Consider the following 23,017-nt stretch of genomic DNA (forward strand, 5'->3'; position numbering starts at 1 on the left):
GTTGTTGAATGCACTGCAGATAGGCCTATTTTGAAGTCACAAACGTCCATTTTAGTCTTCGTTTATTGGGATACACTATGCTAGATACGGAGGAGATTTCGTGAATGATGCATTTATCCTTTTCTTTTATTTTAGTTGGACATTTAATTATAGCCTAATTAATTATTAATTGTAGGTCATATCGTATGTGGGGAATTTTATACTTTTATATGGAAATACCATAGTAGACAGTCTGGAAAGCTATTAATATTTGAGGTAGGATTTTGACTAATTATGTATAGAATTGTTTATTTTTAGGTTTTTTTTTTTCAGAATTTTAGGTAATTTTGTAACATTTTTTGGGTCATTTTAAGGGTCTTTAGGTCATCAAAATCCGCACCCGGTGATGACAATTTTTCGGTAAATGTTGATTTAGGTACCTCCGGACCTCCATATGCCAATGTGGAGGGGCTTCGTCTTGTTGAAAAAATGGACTCCTGTTTCTCCTCGTCCGTGAGTTGTGGCATTAGCCAATTTTCCTAAATCAACACCAACCAAGTCAATGGATTGGTCGTGCAATGGACACAGCAACTTTTGCACATGGCCACCCTGTTTACCAGATTTCACGATGTGATTTCTTTTTGTGAGGTTTCTTGAAGGACAATATTTATGTACCTCTACTTCCAGCGACGTTGGTCAAATTGAGAAGATGCATTAACACAGCAATCAGGAACGTCACACAAGACATGCTTGAGAGGGTTTCGCAAGAATGGAATGCATCAGTAGTGCACCAGACACTGACGAAGACAAGGACACTAATGCAGTAATAGATGACTGATTGGTTGAAATTCAAGAGACATTCAATTAGTTCATTGGTGCATGAACAAACAGGTCAACGATCCAATCCTAGGGAGGGAGGAAGAAGAAGAAGAAGAAGAGGAGGAGGAAGAGGAAGAAGAAGACAAAATAACCATAGCAAGGAAAGAATTAGAAATACACTTTAAATATTTAATTTACGATTTTATTTACATGTTATAAACTGAAGATGATAATATTATAAAACATACATACATATTTCTATTTTAACTTATTAATTAAGTCGTAAATAATAAAATTGTCACTGGTGACATTTACACATAAATATTTGGACTGTACACAAGTTTATTCGCGTGTAAAGTGTATAGGAACCGAAATCAATTATCTTACATATGGATAAATTTTCACTCATTGGGCGATGGAACTGCGCATGCCCTTTTATGTGACGGGCACAGTCTTGTCAGTTCGTGTTTCCACCAGCATGTGACAAGACCCCCACGATCGCTTAGATTTCCTTACGAGAGCTTCGTGAGCAGGTACAAGGTTGCAAATTACTGCCATTTATTATACGAATGCATAATGTACAGTAATTTAGTTCACTCCGGAGAAAGCATACTATACCTGTTTTGTTTGAAGATGGGGCATGACAGTTGTATGGCTGAGCTTGGAACTACAGCGCTATCTATGGACGACCATGCGATTAGCTGATGCGAGCTACCAACTGACTTTAGAGGCTGATGTTAAAACATAAATGGACAATACATATTTGACGTTCTATATAGAATTGTGATATATAAAATAAAGACAAATATAACTCATAAAATTAATTATCACCATCCTTCACATCTGACACAAGATCGCGTGATTTTAACATGGGCAACTCAGTCATTATTACCATAGCAACAGACCTTTCGCTGTATGTGATATTCAGTTGTTTTTTCCGATCGCAGTGCTAATGTCATGTCCCATCTTTAGAAAAAAAAACAGTATAGTAATTGCTAAAGATAATAAATTTATATTCTCGCAATAATCTATATGACATATCTTGCCATAATTCGTTATTTGGTGCTTAAATTTAACTTTCTAGACCTATATACACATATTTTGGAGAGCACAAGTTTTTAAGGGCTATTTTTCAAAGGATCGAATGCTTACATTTCCTATTGCATCGTAGTCAGCAATGCTGCTTCTTCCACTGTTACAAATAAGAGTCCCCGTACATTATTATTATTATTATTATTATTATTCTTATTCTTAAGACTCTTGATACGTGGAGTCAAAAAAGTATTTTTTTTCTATGCATTTTTTCATAGTAACAATAGCATACTGTGGTAATAATACCATGAACTGAGTCAAAACATGTCCAATAAGACGAGAATAATTGTGTAATATATAAAAAGTGTGAGGGATATAAGTGCAAATATTTTTAGAGGTAGGCCTAATTGGGGATAATATACTGAACCACATTACCGTAATGTAAAAAAGATCTCAGATGTGAAAAAATACAATCCTTTATTTGGTTCGTTAATACTTAAAAGAACGAAGAAATTCTGTATCCCGGGGTCTTTGGTGCACAGCAACGAACATTCATCCATCTGGAATCCGACCATTTACAAATATCTGGCGATAGTTCCCTTGCCACGTTTACAGGTTCTCCATGCATGGATATTGGCTAATTCAGCATCATTGAATACTTCCATTACGTCAAATATTAGCGTGTGAGCTTCCCGTAAGATTAACAACCCTTAAGTGAATGACACAATGTTCATGCTCGAGAACATGTGCTCTAAAGACGTGCGTATAGTCTAAACTGGCAGGCGTTTCATAGACTTTCGTTTACAAAACATCGTACCGTAAAATATGTGACACATTTATGGGGAAAAGTAAATAGGACATTGTTTCATGTGCATTTTTTCTTAAATATTGAAATATTTGCACATATTCCACTTGAATTATATATACCCAAACAATGAGAATGTATCTCACATATCTCGACTCTTATTAAAAGTAAAGTCCACATCTGTGGAGTAACGGTTAGCGCGTCTGGCCGCGAAACCAGGTGGCCCGGGTTCGATTCCCGGTCGGGCAAGTTACCTGATTGAAATTTTTTCCGGGGTTTTCCCTCAACCGAATATGAGCAAATGCTGGGTAACTTTCGGTGTTGGACCCCGGACTCATTTCACCGGCATTATCACCATCTCATTCAGACGCTAAATAACCTAAAATGTTGATAGAGCATCGTAAAATGATCTACTAAAGTAAATAAAATAACAGTAGAGTAGCAATAGGTTATGCTACAGGGACTCTTATCTGTTACAAACGATACACCCGTCTTGTATCACAAAATCAGAAAATATAAAAATGTTCGTGGTTATATACGTTACCGGTATGTTAAACAGATTTTCCTGTAGGCCCTAACTGTGCTATCTTTCCTAGACTATGTTTAAGTTATCTAGGGCCGTATTCATAGACATTCTTAGCCCGGGCTTCCGGTGGATGATCAGCGAACTAACGTTTCTCGTATTCATAAACCAGTGTTAGCGATGTGATATGATATGAATCCTGTACAAGTAACCAGTCGATAGCCGCGGCTAGTTTAGCACGCTCGTAGCGCGGGCTAGCGAAATGTCTATGAATAGCACCTCTAAGGTTTAAGCTTAAGTCGATGCTTAAAGACCTATATGAAGATCAGGTACAATATTCATTCAGTCTCTATACATTACATATAACCGGAAATATTCTCATACATTTTAGACTCCACGTTACGAATCCTGTGCAGAGCAAGTACGCATAAATGTTTTCGTGCAAGAGAGGCTCAAGAACTGCCAACAAATAGGGATGTTTTAAAAAGCTCCTTACTTGTTACATTCTGATGAATAAGTTCAGTACGTAATTATATTGGTTTTCATACATAACACAATTATTTTAGAGTTAGTTTTTATAGTAGTTGAAATATGACGTAGTCGGCGACTCAAGTGGGCGGAAGGGGCTGTTGCCTCGTGTTCGTCTGAGTACGGGGAAAAACCTTGTGCCCCGATGGCTTTTTTTAACAATGTCCGAACATCTTACGTGAATACGTAGCTAATTTATAACATGATGAAAGAGTAATGGAACGGAGAAAAATTCTCTCCGGCGCCGGGATTTGAACCCGGGTTTTCAGCTCTACGTGCTGATGCTTTATCCACTAAGCCACGCCGGATACAACCCCGACGCCGGTTAGAATCGTCTCAGATTAAGCTCCATCTCTTGGGTTCCCTCTAGTGGCCGCCCTCTGCACTACGTCATAGATGTCTATGAACGCAGGACCGAAGTCCATACATGTGTTGAGGTGCACTCGAATGAGTGACTGGTTGGCCGGGATCCGACGGTATAGGCGCCGTCTTAAATCACGAAGTGATTTATTACGCATATCATATATATTTTGATGTACCGAAGTACATATGATCTTTCCATGCAGATATTCTGCGTCATCATATGATGAAAGAGTATATATAAAAAAATATATATAAATATATATATAAAATATATAATTTATAACAGTTAATCAGTTATAACAAATATAATTTCTTATTATAGGACCTATGTAACTTGCTTTCGAATGAAACATAACCATGAGCGGTAATAAGTAAAAATTAATTTTGGTGCCAAGCAAAAGATCACCTCTAGCTGTCGATTTAAGACAGATGCATTCACGTAAAAAACACGCCGACACAGCTATACCCAGGACCGGGTATTTATGGAGATCACGAAGATTACGACATAATAGATATACAATAGATTTTTGCCAATCTTTACGAATTGATTCTGATTAATAATATGCGGATAAAACAAATCGCAACAAATCGCGAAATAGAGTTCTAATATCGAAATATGAACACATTCGCGAATTGTTACTATTGCGTCGTTTTATAGCGAATTTCATATTCTGAGTTTTTTTTTTCGGATTTTTTTTTTTTCACTTGAATTTGTTATATATCCAAATAGGCTACAATACATGGTATTCCAGGTGTTCTGATTACATTAGTGCACTCAAAATACTGAGAATTCAACATTTCAGGATATATATTAAAATTCACAATTGTAACTACTTTATAACGTAGTTTTAATGTAATTTAGTTTAAATGTAGTACTGTTTATAAGTATGAATAAGGGTGTAATTGTTTGTCTTATTTGAACTGTTGTATCAGAGAAGCGTGGTGAGTCAGTGAAGTTATGGTTTTACAGTGTAGTGAATAGTTGCCAGTTCAGTGAGTGAGATGACAGTAAAGTGAAAGATTATTATCAGTATCAATGTGAAACTTATGTAGGCCCTATACATATGTAGGTTGTAATGTAAAATTAGGTTCACTTATTAATTAGGTTATTTTATGTATCATTATTAATAATTGTAATTATTGTGTATAGTTGTATTGTGTATTCTAATTGTATTGTGTATATAATTGTATTGTGTATTTAATTGTATTGTGTATTGTAATTTTATTGTGTATTATTTATATTGTTTGTACCACTGCCACCGGATGCTTGCTCACTTGCAGTGTAAATAAATACATACATAAAGTAATCATATAATTTAATTTATCATCTACTTTAAGTAGGTATTTAAGTTCGATAATCTTCTGGCTTATGCATATTTTTTTCTGTTTAGATCTTGTCTTAGGCATAGGCTACCTTTAACTTTCTGTTGTACTAACATTATATTACCATGTATTTCCTTTTTATCCTCTGGATGAGTGGAAGAGAAGGCCTCACGGCCTTAACTCTGCCAGAAAAAGTGAAGCATTATTATTATTATTATTATTATTATTATTATTATTATTATTACACTAATAATTTGAAAGTGTTAATGTGAGGGCTGCAAGTTTTTAAGTTTTTTTTTTTTTCGTTTTTAATGAATGTGTGTTAAATACAGTCTCAATCCAACAGATATTGTCAATTGGCCATACCGCGATTTTATCAGAATCCAACGAACCTTTAATGTTAATTATTTGGAAAGTAATATTCATACTGAGTTAATACTCCAATTCCAAAATAATTGTATTTTCCAAAATTTCCATTAATCTCAGCCAAGAGTACAAATCAATCTCCAACAATCTTCGCCGACACTAATATTAAAAAACACAAATGATAAAATTAATTTCCATAAATATCTGCCCCTGGCTATACCAATTTTTTTAAATTTAAGGTATTGATGCAAATAGCTGCATGTTTGCGAATAGAAAACAAGTAAATTGTTAATTGTTAAACGCAATGTCGGTAAAACGTCTGTATATTGTTGTGGTAGTCAAAATATTTACGATAAATATGGCTATCAATAGCATTAACTTAGATCTTGTAATATAAAGAACTTGAAACGTTTTGGTTTTTGTACCGGTCAGTGTAGTATTACAGATAGTAAATGCAATGAGGGGGAGGTGGAGAGACAGAGGGAAACGGGAGTACCCCGAGAAATACCTTCTACAATGTCTACTTTGTCGACCACAAATTCCATCACGACCTGGCCGGGATCGAACCTTGGCCGCCTGTATAGAAGACCAGTACGCTAGCGTTTGACCCAGACGCGGGATTCTTGACATGCACAGAATGAGTAAAATGGACGCATAACAATTTCCGTGCTCATATGCGCTTACTATATACTGTTTAATAGGGTAGGCCCTAAGAACCGTTTATTACTCTCCAAATTGTAACCATCATTATAATAAATAACGCAAGCTAGCATTGACTTAAGCTTCAACCTAATCTAACCTACGATGTAATTCAAACACTGACTTGCAATAAAATTACTAACTACATAGTTGGTGAAAGAAGGGTATAAGTGACTAAAGCTAATACTAAAGCGTATTATCTGTTCATCATAGCAATGACACCTCGCGTATACAGAACTGATTCGATGTCACTCCGCGCTCAAAGTCGATGATTGGCAGGCGATGTAATCTTTGTTATTAGCTTTGGTGTCGTCACGTGATAAATCATGGCTGTCACGGATGGACTAGTTTACGTCTTTCATCGGGGAATTGCTTGCTTTTGGATAATGAATAATAATCAACCCACGATGTACTGCATTATTCAATTAAAATAATTTAACATAATTTGCGTGAATAATTAACCTACGCGTTAAATATATAAGGTGCAATCAATATATTTCCGAACTGCATTTCTATTTATTGTGCTGTTAAACGCACATACATGAAGGTCATTGCTTCCATGCCAGTTGAGTCAGATTGTCTTTAAGAACTGAACTTCTACACGTGATTTTGTGCAAACATGTCAAGAACCTGTTACCATTTTTCCTGGAATCTCTCCATATACGGTTTATGACTAGTCTTCTCAATCTTTCAGATGATGCATTTAGTATAGAGTCCAGGCGTTTCCCTAGTTTTAGATAACTTCTCCGTTTCCTATGTCCTGTATGTTGCCTACATTCAGAGCAGTCCGGAAACTTATTGATTGCTCCGTGTAAAGCATTTAGTGCCGCACTGTTTTAATGTACAGGGTTTTCAAAAGTAATGTATAATTGCAATTAAAATTGAAACAGGAGAGTTTGGACAAAAAAACTCATAGAAAAAAAATATTGTTATGGGAACAAAATATTTTTGCAACCATTGTTGTGCGTGTTATGATGTCATCGACAACGTTTTAAATAGTGCCCTATAGTTCTTTAATTTCATTTGAAAAAGCAAAATTATTTTCTGTGTAATATTTTATTTCTTTTCTACAGAAGCAGTATGGTCAATCCCGTATCGAGGTAGAGCTATACTCATGGGTCCGAAAAAATGTTGTGCCTCCCACCAACTAACTTAGCAAATCTTGGACATTTAGTAGTCAAACTGTAAAAAAAGTGGCATGTAACAACAATTTAACATATGATACTATCTAAATCAGGCATCTGTGAAGTAGGAAAATATCGAGAATTTATTTTCAGCTCTATGTTGTTTCTTTTTTCAAAATTGTGCAGTCCTGGGGCCGGGCCTATGTGGTCCGTGCGTAAATAAGGGCCTGGTTGTGGTTGCTACGGTAACAATTTTATTTTTGATATAATCTTTTAGTTCTTATGCTGTGGAAGCAGTTTTATTGATGAAGTGAACATGAAACAAGATGTTCTTAACAGCACATGAGATAATTAAGATCCTGACATGTTAGGACTTGGTGACAGAAGAGGTATGCACACTTTTCAACGGAACTCATCCAAATCGGCCATCTGTTTCTCAGTAGTAGAGTAGAATAAAAGCGAAATTCAGACAACATGGGCATGTCAGAGACATAAAAAGATTATTTTCTATTAAGAAGATCTTGTTTTATGTTGATTTCATCAATAAACTGCTTTCATAACACAGGGACTTACAAAATACAGTATATCAACAGTAAAATTGTTACCGTAGTAAATCAGTAACCATAGTGATCTTGTAAAAAATAAAATGAAATATTAGGCCTACATAAAAATATGTTCTATCAGATGATATTAAAAAACTGTAGGATGTTATTTAAAATGTTTTCTGGGTGATGTCATAACTTGAATAATAATAGTCGCAAAATATTTTGTTTCCAAAAAAAATATTTCTTTCTACCCAGGCAAATACAATATTTGACGTGTCCCCATACAATTTTAATTGCAATTATGCGGTGCTTTTTAAACATCGTGTGTGAGGTAGTCTGTCATTTCTGTTCTGAACAGATAATAGCCGATCATTTTCGCCGATATCGATATATGATTGTTCGATGGTTCCTTCGAAAAGGGAATTGTAAACAAACTGAAAACATTCAGGCACTTCTGTTATGTTCGTCACTACCGACCACTTCGTTGTAAAGAACTTTTATCGTTCTTGCACTTGTTTTTTAACAGATGTCGCATTCTTGTTTGCAATATTTATGTCTGCAAACACACATTTTCACTGTCCATTATATAAGTCAATTTCTGTTCACTCAAACCTGGAATATCTTCTTTTAACTCTTGCAGCAATAAAACTGTTTGGCACTCCCACTTAATTTGTTTACTCATTAAGGAATTGTTTTAGAGCATAAAACGTTTATGTGCATTTGCATGGCTCGCATTTTAATAGTGTAGTACGTTGCGAGTTTGGCAAGCTTCGGAGGATATGAAAATCCATTCCCTCAACAGTCAGTGCGCAGCTTTCAGGCTGACGTCTTGGGCTAGCTTTGTTGTTAGACGCGTTGTTTGCTGCTAGGACGAGTAGATTCAGTAGAAAAGTTCCATACTTTGAGAGATGGTGATAGTATAAGTGATGCTAAAAGAAAAACATTATATAAACACACGTTATATTCTCAACGGTTTTGGATAAAACCAGTCAAAATCACGAGGAACAGAAACATTGCATGTTATAGTAAATTAAGAGATCGTTACCTTAACGTTGTGTTTAATTGCCCACCATTTTCCACATAACATGTTCAAAAACGACCCGTCAACCTCGATGCACTTTGCCATGCTGCTAATTTGAACTGGTTCGGACATTCTTTAATGTGATCACAAGCATTTAAAACGCGGGCAAGCAATTGCTACCTTGTTTTCACTTCGCGTTTGTAGACTTCGCTCTTTAGCCAACCCCACAAACAATAATGATGTAAAGTCGGGTGACGTCGGTGGCCAAAAAATGACACCTTGTCGGGATACTCTACATGTGTTAAGACTCGTGGCATTGTAACTTCACTACATGGAATGTACTCGTACTTCGTAAGCTGCTACAGTATTTCTGACACAGACTCGAAGTCTGCGAGGCAGAATGGTAAGATTCGTCCCTTCATGCGCAACATACAACGTAATGTCGTTTTGAGTGCGTCTGCTTCAATATGAACAATTATGCAGAGGAAGAAAAGGAGACTCATGCCTGTTATTTTCAAATAGCTGTTTCTCGGAAACTATTGAGAATAAGACATATGTTTATATGGTGCGTTTTCTTTAGTATCGCTCATACAATCATCTCTCAACGTATGGCCCTTTTCTGCTGGATCACCCTGTATTTTCCACTTAGCTGTACCATGTGAAAAATACGCGAAGGTATCAGGTTGGAAGTAATAACTTAATTAGGTAAAAATTCACTTATGCTACTCTTCGAGGGACCTGAATATGTCCTCCCAGAAACAGATGCGCTCCTTGTTGAGGTGTTGTTGTATGGACAACTCGGTGTCGATATTGAGGTACCAGCGCTCCTCGTATTCCGTCGGTCGCCAGATCACGTTCACCAACCAGTCTTTCTTGGGAGTTGGGCATCTGCAACAAACGCAATCAAACACTTCAGGTCGTGTGTTTTCCAAAATTGGTAACAATTCTGGACATGTTTGATATCTGTTCGTAGCTACCAGCGTAGCTCGGTCGGCTAGGGCGCCTTCTGCCGATCGGGAGTTGCGCTCGGGCGCGGGTTCGATCCCCGCTTGGGCTGATTATCTGGTTGGATTTTTTCCGAGGTTTTACCCAACTGTAAGGCAAATGTCAGGTAATCTATGGCGAATTCTTGGTCTCATCTCGTCAAATACCATCTCGCTATCACCAATTCCATCGACGCTAAATAATAACCTAGTAGCTGATACAGCGTCGTTAAATAACCGAGTAAAAATATGTCTGTTCGTCCTCACGGAACGATTCGGTTTGCAGTTTTATTAATAACATATTTCAAATTCACATAAAATATGCCAATTTATTCTGAACAGCTATTTATTACTTCTTTGCAGGATAAAGTGGGACAATTGGACGATGATCAGCAATAGTGATCCAAGCACCAAAAACCTGTTTCGAGATATTGGCCATTTAAATAAATATGTTTTTATAAAACATTTTATGCAAGAAGTATTATAACATTCATACTATTACAAAAATAGCAAAAATAATACCAAAAAAGACTAACCCATTTTTAATAAGAGACCAGGAGTTGAATTAATATTTCAAAGCAAAATAAATAAATGAATTTTATGCAATAACGAATTTTTGCTTATAAATAGAAGCAAAATCCAGATATCGCATTCTTGATTTTTTTTTCGGAGTTAAATTAGACTACCATCAACAAATTTGTGCAAATATCTCTCTCTCTTTTTTTTTTTTTTTTTTTTTTTCAAATTGTCGGTTGGTCTGTTATTGCGTAACTCCGTCCAGTTAATGTAGCAAACATAACAACAACGATTTTGGTAGTGGCGTAATAACGAACGTCTATTGGCCTTTGCATGAAGTTTTAGGTCATCTCATAAGCAATGTCAATTTTTTAGTGTGGTGTTTTAATGATTTTCTTTAGTTGGGCAATACAATTTACAGGACGTTGTGGTTATTGTTTCGTATTGTGAGCATGTGACAGTCATCAATTGTTAATACAAAGAATATAAAATGGAGGTGATAAAATATGAAATTAGAGTCATTTTAAAACATTACTGCAAAGATTATAATGCTGCTGCCGCGGCTCTAAAATTATGTCAAGTCGAATGTGAAGGTGTCGTTAGTGAGACTGGAACACAACGATGGTTCCACTGTTTCAATAATGGAGAACGAGACATTAAAGATTTACAACGTCCTGGGAGACGTAAGGTATGGAATATCGGTATCGAAAATACACACAGAGTTTTTGAAAAAAAAAAAGTACTTGTAAGTTTTCAGAAGAACTTGGTGCCCTGAAGGATACAATACATCGCCAAATTAAGATTCTTAAAAAATCATACAGAAGTTGCAGATCTTTACCTCATGAATTAACACCTGAACAGGTTCAACGCAGAGTGGATATCTGTCGTCAACTTATCGCTAGATAGATTTGTTAGGAGAATAATTTTCACATGTGATAAAAACTGGGTATATTACCACAACCCTGACATCTCAAAAGAGTGGATCGATCCCCGTCAGCCTGCCAAAGACGTCGTTAAACAAAATCAGTTCAGTCCCAAGGTTAGGGTGACCAGATTCACATCGATAAAAAAGAGGACACAAAGCTTAAAAAGGAGGACATTGTTCGAAAAAGGGGGGACAGAAAATATGTATACCTAGATTTAGGCTTAATCCTATGTTATACTTTAAATTACGTCAATTTCTATTTTATTACAAAATATTTACAGTACAGATTTAGGCTATGTTAATATCTGTTTTATTACAAAATAATTATGAAAAACGTAATAATAATGATTTTACAGTTAGCTACATATGAAAGTCAAGGGAACTATAATTAATTATTAAAGAGGACAAAAATATCTATTTAGATTTACATTCGCACCTAGATTTTTCGATTTACTAAGCTACCTGTGAGCAACGATCATAACAAGGAGGAGGAAAGAGAGTTATTATGATCGTTGGCAAAGAGTGCGAGTATATTCCGTCGATGTTGCTGCCTCCAACAGGCAAGTTACTTGAAAAAGACGTCAAATCAGATAGTTTCAAAATCTCAGGCATACAAGTTACGAAAAGGAGGACTTTTCTTGATTTTTTAAAATCCGCCCGGACCCCGGACAAAGGCCTAAAAAGGAGGACAAGGTCGGATAAAAGAGGACGTCTGGTCACCCTACCCAAAGTAATGTTATGTATCTGATGGAATTTTAAAGGTGTGATTTACTGGGATAGAGCAAATAACAAGAATGATAGAATCCCTACCCTGTCTTGGCGAAGTTGGTCCACATCTTGACGAGACGCGTACGGGTCTTCACCTCAGGACTAGTAGGGTCCAGGTCGTGATCCATGTGCCCTACGCGGAACAGGTAGCCTATCTCGTCGGCGTGGCACACTCCTGCAAAAGAAACTGCAAGCTGTTTACACTGGCTTCAAAGAAACAATCGCCCACCACACTGGACACAAAACAACTACAAACATAATAATATATAATATTATCACGCACTCGTATAGTGACAAGCTTAGTCTGAGATTAGTGCAACGTTGCCCACATAATTGAATCGCTAACTCGCTGTGATTGTGTCTTTTTACTTATTATTATTATTATTATTATTATTATTATTATTATTATTATTATTATTATTTCAATGGTAGTACGATACATCCTAAAAACAGAGTATACAGCAGTCATGTCAATTGATGCCCATAGGAGCAAGCGCGCGCTTTAGAGCCCATGAGAGCCTGAGCGCTTTACAGCGAAAAGGAAAGACAGACGAAAGAGGTAGTATATGCCGCTTGGTCGAACTACATACAGGGATGGCCAGCACTGATTCAATGGATAAAGCGAAGAGAACTTGTTAAAATTGTATCCATGTTAATTTTTAGATTTGTCTGAGAAGTATAAGTGCATTATAAGAATGTAAGTTTTAATTTTAATGCTCATTTTTTCATAAGTTTGTTTTTATTTAATTCAAAAGGAATGTTTTCTCAACCTTTTTTTTATAGAAAAGTGAAAATTTCAGATATAGGCTTATTTATTTAGTAGTCTTACAAGTACTGATATAATGTTTTCGTAAAAATAATATACCGCAAATACGTATTACTGAAAACAGTGTATTACAAATTTTGAAAATATTCGCATGGAAAATGTTTGTAAGGAAATGAATTAACAAAGCAACTACTGTTGCATCATAAGCAAAAGATACGTGCCTATGTGTTGTAAAAATGTCAGCTCTATAGCTTCAGCAGGTTTCGAGAAAATAATTTAATATTCTGATGATAGGAAGTTGCGCACCAATATCACCTTAAAAGCGTAATGCGATACGAGTTTTGTTATGGAATATTAGTTACACTTAAAACATATACAGTACCTAGGTAACCTTGCTTTGTACTCTAATATTGTTTTGATTAGTTCATTGATTACTTTTATTAGATTAAAGATACCATCAATATCAATTCCAACTTATCATGTCATACTCAATCTCTTTTTTTGGGGTATTACTTTCTTTATGAAGGATGTGTTTCATCCATTTAGTGCAGTATAGGTTTATTACTATGGAATTTATGTGAATGTTTCTTCTTTACTCTTTATTATGTTATTATCATTTAAAACACAACTGCAATATTAAGAAATTGGTGTTAGTACTTTTGTTTTACAGATAATATAGATAATATCAAACAGAAAGAAGCCATATAAAACTGACAGAAAATTTCACGTTTCGTTTGAAGTTTGTACACCACTGTTTTCTTAATCCAACAGGCTGCTTTTTCATATACATAACCCTTTCTCCTTTCATACCTAGCGCTTGATGCCCGCGCACGACGTCAAGGTCAGAAAAATGCGCTTGCTTTGACATCATTGGTATACAGGAATAAATCCTACACTATCGACGAACTTTGAGGCAATATAAGAAGAGAAATTGCAAGAATTACGGAAGTACTTAGAACTTTAGCATATGAATAATAATTTAATCAAAAATGCCAGGAATCTGTGAATGGAGACGTACACCACTTTAAACAAGTCCTGGGTATGACACAGGTTAATACTCATTATTAGACTTCGTGGAATTGCCACGAGAATCGTAAGGTTTACTACGCACGCGGTATAGACTGTATGAGAAGGGGCGTGCAAAGGATGGAGTATGCCTCTGATGTAAACACTGAGCAGTATACTGAGGTTACAATACAACCTGTATCCTGCATTCAAGAAATATAATGAATGATCATTGAAGTAGGAAATATCTAAACATGTAAATACACAATTATTTTATAGTGAGATATATTAACTCTTAAAATTTAATGTAGTATACTCACATCATCCTTGAATATGTGCATTGCAGTGAAGAGTTACGTACATTTTGAGCGACTGCAAAGTGAACCTCCTCCGATGGTCACTTAAATAGTTTTTGTATTGGAAAATGTACGTTCAACATCACACGATGTAATACGTACATATTTGAAGAACGGGAAGTCACTACTTTTTAGTACACCAACTTCAGATGTCTTGTCGTGACCTGATAGTACATAATTTATAATACGAAGTTGTGAATAGGCAGAATTTTTAGCAATAATGTTTCTCAACTTACATTTCACTTTTTCTGAAATTAGTGAATTGTTATTTTGGATAACGGTTTGTGATACTTTATCCATTATATTAAGGGCGTCTGAGAGTTGTAGTTTAGACGATTCTAACAGGGTGATGCTTTTGGAAACGATTTTAAAATTAGAATCAATGAACAGAATATCTTCCAATAGCTGTTCAGAAGGCAATGATTTTATAGCTGCAACAGCGGAACTGTCTGTGCTATCCAATGCATCAATTACCTCCATTATTTTGCCGTAATATTCTGCATAATAATTAACAGCATCCAACCACGTTTTCCAACGGGTCAAGACTGGCTGCGGGGGTAAAGGTATTCCAGGGGCAATTGTTTGGAACAGCAACACTCTCATTGTAGTATGTTTGATTGAATTCTTGTCTGCACTGAACAAATGTTAAGCTTTGACTATTCCAACCACAGTAATGCAAAAACAAGTGCTTACATAGGCATACATTAGCTGTAGCTGCTTTATCTATTTGGACCGGTCACAACTCTGCTTATACTACGAGACCGGGCGGTCGCTCACCTCCTCTATACTACCGTACATCGGCAACCTGATTGCATGCTGCGTGTGGCAATTCAACGAAGTCTACACATTATGAAATTAAAATACTGTATAATTGAAGAGCTTATTTCCAAAGTGACGTAAATTCAAAATTAATGATTTTTCTCGTTTTTTGCTTCCGTAAAATAGTTCCTTCATCGCATAGCAAAAGTTTTAATCTAAACACATCTTATATTCGTCCCCATCAGAATGTTTGCTTGTCAGTGCACAGAACATTTCCCCGGTGTCCTGCTTCCATTATACATATCAATTGAATAGGTATACAAACGTTTTGTTTTCTTATAACATTTTCAAAGTTTTACAAATTAATGTTGAACTTAATATAATACAATAAATTAATGTGAATATAATTTACCTGGATACTGTGTCAGTGCAAGTAGATTTTTCAAGTAAGCCAGTTTTCCATCGAATGAAAATCGGTAACAATACACAGGGAATGTTGAATGCAATAGATGTCGTTTCAAGTGCATGTAGATGGGAAATACAAATAGAACATCCGTGTTCAGCTGCAAAAGAAAATACATTGTAAGCACTAGGCAATTAAATTAGTAAAAAATGCAATCTAAGTCCATTATTTGTAGAAATCAAATCAACTGTGCGATATTCGTAACATATTTGTCTAACCTGGGCCAGTGGTAATTCCGGTACTCTAGCTGACGAACTAGAGTTGCCGGATTTTAAAATAAAGGGTGAGGCTTGATATTTATCTTCAGAAAAATGCACAACATTTTGAGAGCAGTCCATGCACATCATGCCACATCGTTAACATGTTATTTTACATCTAAATTATTATCAAGATTTTATAGCTATATATTACTTGTATTCAATAAAATTAAAGATTTTTGGTCAAAATTATACACAATTTTGCTCGTTTATGCTTCCTTTTCGAGATAAAAATTGTTGTATACGAAACATTTCATAGCGTGTTTTGAGAAAGCTATTAATTTATTTCTCAATATACTCAAGAGCAGTGTATTATGATGATAGATGATTGAAATAACTTTAATGTTGCCCTTTAAATACGCAGAAATTTGATCCAAACAAATGTAACATTTTAAAATTAAAGGACAAAACTAAAATTCTTTCAATCGTTTATTATCACAGTATACTACTTTCTTAAATTGACTGAGCATGTTGGGAATTTCCCAAAACACGCTAAGAAATGTTTAATATAAAACAATTTTTATCTCGAAACGGAAGAAAAAACGAGCAAAATTGTATTAAACTTTTTTGTTTGAAGCATTTCAAAGAATAACCTCCTGAAATTAATAACAATACTTACGCTTCGCGCTGTATATTTTTCTAAAACTACATACATTACATTGCAATCATTACAGTATTGTATAATGCATAACGTACCGGTAACAAAATCTACTAAGAATATTAATATAGGCATATACAGGGTGTTTAAAAATACGGGGCATAATTTCAGGTATGTATTTCCCACATGTAGGCAATCAAAATAGTTCATTACAACATGTGTCCGGAAATGCTTCATTTCCGAGTTATGGCCTTCACAACGTTGAAATTCACCAGAACGTTTTTCTTTCCGCAGGTCGTTGTCATTACAGAAGATGTTCAAAATGTCCACCTCCTGCTTGAATACAGACCTCACATCGATGTCTCATTGACCTGCGAACACGATCCCAAACTCCAGGAGTATTGCGTATGTCCTCAGAACATGCCACAATTCGATTCCGAAGGGATTCCAAATCAGGCACCGGGGACGAATAAACCAATGATTTTAAATGGCCCCACAAGTAGAAATCGAGAGGGTTCAGATCAGGTGAGCGTGGAGGCCAAGCAATTGGGCCACCTCTACCTATCCATCGAGTTAAATGTTCCATACTCGCACAGACGGTAATGGAGACGTACAAATGTCTTCCGATCTGGACATTGTCGCTGTGGGTACCTCTCCTGGTACAAACGACGAGCCAGCGCAGCATTGCCGTCCGCCTTACCGTACATGAAGTGTATCTCTGCCAGCTCTTGATTTGAATACATGTCGCACAGTCTAACGCCTACACAACACTGAATGTAACCTTCGCCTCAGAATGAACTGTCAGAGTGCCCTCTTAATGTCTCCTTTGACGGCAACCACCTGCGGAAAGAAAAACGTTCCGGTGAATTTCAATGTTGTGAAGGCCATAACTCGGAAATAAAGCATTTCCGGACACATGTTGTAATGAACTATTTTGATTGTCTACATGTGGGAAATACATACCTGAAATTATGCTCCGTATTTTTTAAATAGCCTCTATATATATTGTTCTCCCACAAAGTAACTTCAATGCTAGCACCAAATCTTGAAAATATGAGATGTTAATTTTATGTAACAATCGAAGCTTTTGTACAATAGCTTACAACAGAGATGGGCATTCATATACATTTGCACCGCGTGCAAGAATACAATTACTCTTGTGCAATGTTCTGAAAAATGTCTAACTTCTAGGCGCTCTTGACTTTGTCTCGCTGAAGTCAATGATTGACAAACATCGATTGTAGCCCCTAAAAAAGTGAACTAAAATACGCGATCAATCATTGTTATATAGAGTTTTTGAGAGTGAGTTACAGTATGGCTAGTAGAAGTGATATTAAATGATTCTCAGGGTCTCAATTCGATCCTCTGTGGGAAAGCGATTTCCGAAAATATGATACTTCAGCAAATATAGGGATGTTACGGGCAATGTGGGCAACACTAATAAGGCACAATATAAACGTTGTTAGGACTGGGTTGAATTCGATTTGCTAAGTAGTCGTTAAAGTATTGGTTATTTAATTTCTACCGCTCATTTATTAATTTATACAGTTCAACAAAAGCATAATACTTTGTATTTATTCTCATATGATGCAGAAAACGTCCAATGAATAATGTGGAGAGATCTCAAAATGGGAAACATAACACATTTTGCGTTCAGCAATTTCGGTGCTAAATAAGAACCGAAAAAAAGTTACAAGCTACCAAAATTGCATAATGTGCCTTGGTAGATCCTAGAGCGCTATTACCCTCCAGGTTCGAGTCCAGGTCAGATCTGCGATTCTTTTTATCGAAAAAATCCATGTGACTCCTGCGACGGATTATTTCTACTGAAATGATAAAAAAGAGTAGAATTCATACAAGTGAGTTTTATTTAATGCACAAAAATTGACATTTATTTTTATAAAGTGAATTGTATTTGTTTCGTTGTCAAAACTGTGATATTACGAAGCTGAACTCCAAATTTTGTGTATGTTTTCTACAGGCTACTAAATAGGTCTACATTTAAGGGTAAAACGCACAAACGACACGACTTAACGTTGGATTTTAGTTGTAGATACTTACGTCGACGTACTCGAGGAGGGTATCTTGACACAAGGGTCTATCCCCGAAGTAGAATTGCTTTATTTTGCGGGCCGCGATCTTCAGCTGGTTGTCGTTGACTTTCACTATCCGGAGAATTCGTCTCACCAGCTGCTCGAAGTTCTTGTTGTACAGTTCCAGTTGTTGTGGGTTCATCAGTATCTCTGCAACATATTACACGCCATGATCAGTACTTACCTCACTGATGACTGAAGTCCAACGTTTGGTCACCGAGTGAAGAAAACAGGTTAGCTGTGCTATGGAATATAGATAACTCACGCACATGGCACGTACGGTATAGTCAGCGCAGAAAATAATAGTGATATAGTACCGATGATAACAAGTAATATAGTACTGATGATAACATGGTTAGGTGTCGATTACACTGAACAACAAGAATTTTGCTCCGACTTAAAACAGTGTGTCCCTTATGTTTTGATGTTCGCTGAATCCGAAAATGCATCTCTTTTCTTTATATCACGCAAGGTTTTTAAGATATACTATGATTTCACTTTTCGATAAGCGCTTCCCCAGGAAACATCTGGCGCGGGTTGTGAGTATACATCAAAACAAAAGCTAATGCATTTTATTGTTTTTATGACTTATTTCCGGTTTCTTATGGTTGTTGGCATGTTCTTTTGTACTTCTAATAAATAAACAGATATTGGGTGTTCATTTCAAAGTGTGTCATGACGTCACTGTCGTGAGTCAGCGATTTGAAGCGAGTTGCAGCTTTTATGTCAGAGAAGTTGCCTATTAATCAAGGCGTTCAATCTGAACTTGAGAACGTGTACGGTATAACTTGAACGTCGTAGCAACAGATGGCGGTCTGTACGGTCTGTGTGCTACCATAACCTCTTTCGAACTGTGTTTTGCGCGGGCAAGTCGTACGCAGGGTATTTGTTACCATCGGTTGCGTACGGCAACATTCCACAACACAAATCAAATGCTTCGTGCCCATGTTGACCGTCCAAGTTAATGTCAACAAATACGTAAGTAATCATCTTAACCCTCTCTCCATATCCCGACAGTAAGGAAAAAACTCACCTCAGTACGTGTTTCCAAACAGTTCACATTCCTGCCACTACCGGCGTTACCGTACGTATCGGTACGTACTCTTCAGAATGAACGACGTACTTGCTAGGCAACTTCTCTGGCACATAGGTAATACGCCTTTGCGGGAGTGTAGGAAGATTGAATTCTCTAGGCTCATCGGCTAGCCACATGACGGCATACATCGAGCCATGACACACTTTGAACTGAACACGCAGTATTGGTCCCTTCAATTAAATAAATTTCATAACAGTTCAAAGTGAGGTCTATGCAATGATTAAACAAGGGTGTGGTTTTCAGTATTTAAAGGAAAAGTTTACCATTTTGAGTGAAGGCAAATTAAAAGAGAGCATTTTCATCGGTCCACAAATGCACAAAGTAATGGCTGATCCTTTGTTTGAGGAAAAACTTTCCGTTACAGAAAGAATGGCATGGCGCTATTTCAAAGACGTTTGCTCAAATTTCCTTGGAAATTCTAGGGCAGACAACTACATAGAACTTGTTGTGGAAACCATGTTAAGAGCATATGACAAAATGGAGTTTAATATGTCCCTCAAAATATAATTTTCACATTCTTACTTGGATTTCTTTCCTCCTAACTTTGGAGCGGTAATCGACGAGCATGGGGAAAGATTTCATCAAAAAATATCTGAAATGGAAAGCCGAGATAAAGGAAGATCATCATCCAGCATGCTTGCAGACTATTGTTGGTTGCTTGTAAAATACAGTCTCGGGTCTAGTTATAAACAGAAGTCACCCAGAAAATTATTTTAAATGTAAGTTCAAATTCCGAGATTTTTCTCATTATACGCATGAAATATTTTTTTATTGTTGTTGTGTTTTAAACTATGTAACATCATTTTTGTATCCAGTACACTTTTTTCAAGTATTATAAGGCATTTTGGACCCTTAGTGTGTTGTAATTTTATCAGTAGCAGTGAAAAATTAAAAAGAAACAAGTTTTGTCATAAAAATTGAATTCATTTTCCCCGGAAAATGGTACGTGATGGGGCAATTTGGATTTTAAATTCAGATTTAGAGCACACATATTAGTAATACTCACCTATTTTTATTTCGGAGCAAGACAAAAAGTAAAAATTTGTTGTTCAGTGTTATTAGTCTGATTGAAACTGTTTTTGCCGACTTGTATAGGAAATTGAAACATACATCCACGTCATAAACACACAACCCACTCCACCTCACCCGATTACTTCACAATTCACCTGGTGTACAATCATTGCTTATCCGGAAGAAGAACATTTTCGTTAAAAATTTTAAAATGCACATAGTCATTAATTAGGCTTAATGGATTTAAGGGGTTAGGTACAGCTTACAGCAGTAAAATTTTTGGAAATATTCAACATTTTTTTCCTCCATTACTGTATCTTGTACAATAATGAAAATTAGTATGTGTAAAACAGTGTCCTTCTGCTATATGAAACAAATGTTTTTACTATTAAATTTTTTTTTTTTTTTTTTTTTCGAAATTCAATTCACTGTGCAGTGATGAAGCGTTTCCCACATAACTCAAAAACAATCCAACAATATGTGATAAAATTTTTTGTGTGTATTTATGCATGTTATATCTACAATATCATGCAAGATCACTTCTCTATCTTTGATAGATTTTCTGATAAAAAAGAAATTCATTAAAAAAAATGGTCAGATATCAGTATTTTCATCTAACACAAAATAAAAAAAATATTATTTATTAAGGAATGTATTTGAAAGAGCACGATATTATAAACATGAGTTTCAGCAATAAAATAAAAAGTTAACAAGTTTATGAGTTATGAGGGAAACGCTTCATCACTGCACAGTAAACTACTATTATTTTGAATTTTGAAAAATATATAATTTTTTTTTAAATCGTAAAAACATTTTTTTCATATAGCAGAAGGACAGTGTTTTACACATACCAATTTTCATTATTGCACAAGATACAGTAACGGAGGAAAAAAATGTTGAATATTTCCAAAAATTTTACTGCTGTAAGCTGTACCTAACCCCTTAAAGAGGGTTGCTGAATATCACAACGGGAAACTTATTTCAATAATTTCACAAGAAATTGCTGTTGCATACATAAAATCTGACACATTGTGTGTATGGCAACATCCTGGTCTTTCAACTTCAGAACGATTTACTTGTGTTATTTCGCTTGGCTACTTTATACGGCACACGGTCATTCACGTCCAGCTCCACTCGTCGCTCAGTGAACTGAGAGAGTTAATAGCTTTATTGCCAAGAACTTGACATTGGTTAACAGCAACCTATTAGAACACAGTGAAAACTGAATCACTTGTATAGACACGAAGGGGACAGCACTCAAAGAAATATCCATTGGCGTTCGTATTGATACCGCGTTGTGCCTACCTTTGAGCATGATGAGACCCTCGTGTGACGTGATTCCTGTGATGAGAGGAACTTTGTGAAACCTTCCTTGGTTCATGAGATCGACCGGAGATTCTTCAAGGAAAGCTTCTTCTCCTTCCACTCTTCCGCGTTCTATCACAGGTGTGAACAAGCATTTCCCTCGGAACTGCACCTAGAGTAAAGAGAAAACAATGTTAATATTTGTTACCAGCACTTGTTCCTATATACTTCTTAATATCTGAAGTAGATCAGATCGTGTCCAGTTTAAGACAAAAGAAATGACCGATCTCTTGTAATGTAAATTTGTCTGAACCTAGCTTCGGACAGCGCCTGGTTCACACGAGGAAAAATCTGTCGTATTTATAACCATTACGAGATTTTAAATTTACCCCTTGTATACATCTTTGTTATAAATTATGACACTTGATTTACGAACAGACAGAAAACAAAACAAACAAAAAGGGAGGAATAGAGCGGAGTCTTCAACTCGTAACCTCTCGTTCATAACGCAGCCACGTTATTCCTAGGCCATAGGTTCGAGACAACAGTATCATTTCACACATTGGCAATAAATTATTGGAACTCTACCGTTGCATAAGAAATTCGTTCACGTGTAAATCTAAGCTCTCAAGAAATCAACCTAAATTTTTCAAACGGGACTTTACGTATGGCAGCCGTTCATTTTTTTTAGTCTAATATGATACATGTGAATTTGACATGTTGGAAATATACAGTTTTTCAATTTATATTTTTTAAATTAATACAAATTAGTCATCCTCCTATTCATCTACTCCCGACATGTCTTCTACAGACTTTTTATTGTCTTCTTTTATTTCTGTACCTTCTAAGACCAATGAAGTAATTGTCTCATTGTTGTCTTCAACGCAAACGCTATTAGATTTTTTTCTATTTAAATCTAAAATCTTTGATGACTCTTCTCAGTCTTGTGAGACAACCTACAAAATTATTACTTACTTACTTACAAATGG

General features: G+C 35.9%; 1 protein-coding gene across 1 annotated transcript in view; it reads right to left on the reverse strand.

The window, feature by feature from the left end:
* Positions 1-973: 973 nt before the first annotated feature.
* Positions 974-23,017, reverse strand: part of LOC138691182 (esterase FE4-like) — a 48,128-nt gene continuing 26,084 nt past the window's right edge. Inside the window, exons 6-10 of the mRNA XM_069812960.1 lie at positions 22,029-22,200; positions 18,585-18,766; positions 15,618-15,768; positions 12,362-12,494; positions 974-10,015 (exon numbers count right to left, since the gene is read on the reverse strand). Coding sequence (XP_069669061.1) covers positions 9,850-10,015; positions 12,362-12,494; positions 15,618-15,768; positions 18,585-18,766; positions 22,029-22,200 — 804 coding nt within the window. The 3' untranslated portion in view covers positions 974-9,849. The remainder of the gene's footprint in view (positions 10,016-12,361; positions 12,495-15,617; positions 15,769-18,584; positions 18,767-22,028; positions 22,201-23,017) is intronic.

This window comes from Periplaneta americana, chromosome 16, assembly GCF_040183065.1.
Source record: "Periplaneta americana isolate PAMFEO1 chromosome 16, P.americana_PAMFEO1_priV1, whole genome shotgun sequence".
Classification (NCBI taxonomy): Eukaryota; Metazoa; Arthropoda; class Insecta; order Blattodea; family Blattidae; genus Periplaneta; species Periplaneta americana.